General features: G+C 40.0%; 1 protein-coding gene across 1 annotated transcript; it reads left to right on the top strand.

Moving 5' to 3' along the window:
- The first annotated feature begins 3,295 nt into the window (after window positions 1-3,295).
- On the top strand, window positions 3,296-4,511 carry LOC129720497 (probable chitinase 2). The gene is made up of 4 exons (XM_055671979.1): window positions 3,296-3,454; window positions 3,695-3,868; window positions 3,928-4,415; window positions 4,458-4,511. The coding sequence occupies exons 1-4, from the start codon at window positions 3,391-3,393 to the stop codon at window positions 4,509-4,511; spliced, it is 780 nt and encodes a 259-aa protein (XP_055527954.1). The 5' UTR covers window positions 3,296-3,390.
- Window positions 4,512-4,781: the final 270 nt, after the last annotated feature.

Genomic DNA, 4,781 nt, shown 5'->3' with positions numbered 1-4,781 from the left:
CTTGGACGCGGGACGCCGCACATCGAGAGAGATCGTAGCAAGCTGCGACCGCGAGTGGATGTAAAAAGATTTCGCTTGCGATTTTTTGTGTATTTCAAGAAAATTCGCAAATATTTTACAGTTTATCGTGCTAAAGTGTTTAAGAACTTGGAGAGAACTTCAATCCCCATTTTCTTCGCTGTTGTGCGTTGATCTTTTTCGTTTATCACTGTTTTTGGACCGTAAAGTTTTACTTGCAGAGCAAAAGTGTGCAATGATGTTATGAATATTATTATGCAGGTCGAAATGAAAGCTGCAAACTGGAGCCAAGTGAGATGACCGGGAACCTGCAATCATGAAAATGTGACGATTATTCAACGTTGTGTTAGACATGATCCAGAAAAATTGAAAAGGGTGATTTTTTTTTGCTATTTGGTTTTTCGTGTGTTCAGATTTGACAGTTCACGCGGGAATTCTGACAGCTGTCAAAATCTAATGTACTCAGTTTGGTTTGCCATTTCACCATGAACAGACTTACGCCTGAACAACGCTTACAAATAATCGAATTTTATTACCAAAATTCGTCCTCTGTGAAAAATGTTTTTCGCGCATTACGACCATTTTATGGTCGTCATAATCGACCTACTGAGCAAACTATTCAAGCTATTGTGACGAAATTTTAAACCAGTTTTACTCTGCTGGACAATTGGAATTTTTGGTGAATGGGCCTTAAAACAACTTGCCGAAAATCCACTTTTTTACCGAAAAATTGTGTTCAGTGACGAAGCTCATTTCTGGTTAAATGGGTATGTTAATAAGCAAAATTGCCGCATTTGGATCGAAGAGCAACCAGAGGCAATGCAAGAATCGCCAATGCACCCAAAAAAATGCACGGTTTGGCGCGGTTTACACGCTGGAGGCATCATTGGTCCGCACTTTTTCAAAGATGATCAAAACCGCAACGTTACGGTCAATGGCGCTCGCTATCGCGCGATGATTACAGATTTTTTTTTGCCGGAAATGGAAGAGCTGGGTCTTGTTGACATGTGGTTTCAGCAAGACCGAGCAACGTGCCACACATCGCGCGAATCAATGGACATATTGCGGAATGAGTTCGGTGAGCAATTCATCTCACGAAATGGACCGGTGAATTGGCCGCCTAGATCATGCGATTTAACACCGCTAGATTATTTTTTGTGGGGCTACGTTAAGTCTCTTGTCTATGCAGATAAGCTAACAACAATTCCAGCCTTGGAAGAAAACATTACACGCGTTATTCGCGAGATACCAGCCGAAATGCTCGAAAAAGTGACCCAAAATTGGACTTTTCATATGGACCATTCGAAACGTAGCCGTGGCCAACTTTTGAATGAAATTATCTTCAAAAAGTTAATGGCATAAACAAATTTATCGGCTCAAATAAAGATTTCATACAGTTTTGTAATTTTTCTGCGTTTTTTTTTTAACCAAATTCTTGAAAAATCACCCTTTATAATGATGATTCATCCGATGGCGGAGCGCTTTTCCTCGAAAGTGCTAACCAATACCGAGGAAGCGGTGTGATTGTTTGTGTACAAGTGGTGAAAAAAGTACCGGAATGCTTGGTTCGCTGAATGCTGACTCGATATATAAGATCAGTGCATTGTGTTTAAATTCACAAAATCATTGAATTTTGCTAGTTTTTCGGACCTTGAGCCGATTTTTTCTACCTTCCGTGAAATGTTAAACAAAAGCTAGTTTTCTAGATTTTTTTTAATACTTTCAAGATTCAAATATCTAAACCTTTGACATAATTGAGTGAGTACTTTGTCAAGCTTAATTTCATGATTTTTCTAGCTTTTGAACAAATATTGACTTTTGAGTGACTATTTCGAAGTCTTGTAAATCAATATGTCATGAATCCACGACGGTATGCTTTTTTTCCTTGGTGCTACATTTCGATTCGGAATTTGACCTTCTGTTTATTTTTACACAGACTTCGCAGCCCACTGTTTAGTGTACAGGACAATTGCGGGGCTAGCGCTACGATCCTACTGACACTAACAGTCTTTCCCGAGCCGAGACTCGAACCTACGACGACTGGCTTGTTAGGCCAGTATCGTACCTCGAGACCTTCTGGGAGATTATGCTAATAATGACAATTATGGCATTTGGAAAATCTTTCTTTTTTGTTTCATATGCATATTTGCATATTTCGTAACTTTAGGCTTTGAATGCATGGAACTTTACCAACTTCTGGATTCAACAGGTAATTTAGTTCATTTACACACACCAACAGAATTGTTCAGTTCAAGTTTACCCTCGCTGTGGTCGGTTTATAACGGATTTTGCACGCGAGTTTCTTCTATCAGGCCATCAGTTTAGGTTAAGTTCTAACAAAACATTCTATTGACTGATGAAGCGGATTGGTACAAATTTTTCTTTCAACGTTGACTACGTTTTAATTGTTGGACTTTATATTGGTCTACGCTCATAAAGTAAATATTGGTTGTCCTGTTAAGATTGTTGGTGTCTAATCATTAGTTTTGATTTCTATACAATGAAGTCATGAATCGCTCTATGATTTATTTACTCAGCGACATACAAAAAACAACAACTCATTATTCGGTAAAGTAGTTATTTCCGTCATTACTTCCACTGTAATTTATTTCAGTATACAAGAAAAAAAACAAGTTTTTCAAATATCGTTTTGTAATATTTCGTAGCATTCCTGAGCATGTGACTTGAAGATTGAGACATTGAACTAGAATCTTGAAATTCGATACTTCAATCCATATTTGACCAGTTAATTCTACTTCTTAATTTTTATCGGTTAACATCAGCTAGAAAGATTGGTTAAGCACAGTAATCGTCATAAAATGTTGACCACCTCAATAATAAAAAAAACTTCCATTGAAGATCCCGTATGACGGGACTTGAATGACAACGCGACTCCGACGTTTCCAACAACCCCCATCTCCTGCTTTCCCCTTTGCAGCGGCCTGTGGAAAATCCTCACCCTACACTACGATACCTGTCTGGGCAAACATCCGCTGATTCATGTTAATGGCCATCGTTTACTACTTTGCACAACCCCACCGTCCGCCTCCACCGTCTAGGTACACAAAAATCGGTTGAAGAGAAACAAAAAAAAACAAGATATCACGCGTCGCAAAAAAACACACACAGACACATTTACAAACAATATAAACAAAATTAAGTCTGTCGCACAGTCCAAATAATCGTCGGCAAACATCGCTATCACCGAGATAGAGGCGATTTGGCAAAGGATATAAAAGTTTTCATCATACCATGCTGGTCCATTATGTTACCAACGCAGGGTGAAAAAAGTTTGATCGCAGCAAGCTGGGCGATCATAGTGACCAGATTTTTTTTCTTTAAAAAGTGAAAACCAAAAAAGGAGAGGGAAGAATGAGGATTTACCTTTCCTTGGGGGTGCTGTTCTGTGCTGTCTCGACGCTGAACGCTGCCACTGGTATGATATTCGTCATTTGAAGATTTAGAATAACCCGCGTGTCCGGCTTATGTCACGTTTTTCCCGGTTAACTGCGATCTGTTTTTCGGTCGCGCTGCGCGCGTAAATGTTCAATAGTTTATTGTGAAACTGTGCTTTCGAAGGAAAAATGTGACAATTTTTAAAAGGGAAGTTTTTGTTCGTACAATTGAGTGATGTAGAGATTCGGTAACGCAGTGTGTGCTTGCTTTTGTGTTTCAGATAAGGTGGTGTGTTATTTCGGCAGCTGGGCAACCTATCGGGTATCGAACGGTAAATTTGACGTCGAAAACATCAATCCCAGTCTGTGTACGCATATTATCTACTGCTTCGTGGGGCTCGATTACACTTCCTACACGGTTAAGCATTTGGATTCATATGCTGATATCAGTTTAAGTGAGTAGAATATCCTTACGTTTCAAAGTTTTTACCAACCATCAACTGGAATATTTCAGAGGGGTTCACTCGGTTTATGGCTCTGAAGAAAACAAATCCAAACGTCAAATTGCTTCTGGCGATCGGCGGCTGGAACGACGGTTCGGTAGCTTATTCCAAAATGGCTGCCTCATCAACATACAGATCGACTTTCATTCAGTCGGTGGTTAGTCTACTCAAAACGTACGGATTCGATGGTTTGGACGTTGACTGGGAATATCCGACACTGAGGGGAGGTGATCCGGATGATCGTATCAATTTTATAACGCTGCTATCGGAGCTGCGCGGTCGCTTTAACAGTGAAGGTCTGCTGTTGAGTATCGCAGTGGGTGCCACGAAAGATTATCACCGATCGGCTTACAATGTTCCGCAGATCAACCAATTTGTAGACTTCGTTAACGTGATGACGTACGATCTGCATGCCTACTGGGACGCACAAACCGGCCACAATTCGCCGCTGTACGCGGCGACCTGGGAAATTGACTCCGTTACCAGTATGTACAATGCGGTAAGTAGATTTTGTCTGCGTGTTTTTTGTTTGTTTCTATAGCGGGAAGATTGCGCCGCGTTGAATTATGTTTACTCTGATGCTTGTTGTTACTAAAGGTGTGTTTATTGTATGATAAAAAATAATCAGCACACGCAAATGGTGGGGCATGAATATCAAGAGGTAATTACCTCGTTTTGTGGTCCGGTGAATAAATTAATTCATTTCCATACAATAATTCCTAATATGATTTATGTGATATGGAAGAAAGATGCGTAATGTGATGTTGTTTTCTACTGGGTATCATTATTTATGAGATTCCATTCATCAAAAAGGGTGCTGTTGGGCAGCGGAAGCTTGAGGAGAATTTGTTTCACCACAACTTAA

Source organism: Wyeomyia smithii, chromosome 2 (genome assembly GCF_029784165.1).
Source record: "Wyeomyia smithii strain HCP4-BCI-WySm-NY-G18 chromosome 2, ASM2978416v1, whole genome shotgun sequence".
Lineage (NCBI taxonomy): Eukaryota > Metazoa > Arthropoda > Insecta > Diptera > Culicidae > Wyeomyia > Wyeomyia smithii.
Note: the sequence above shows the minus strand (reverse complement) of the source record. Positions and strands in the feature narration are given on the sequence as shown.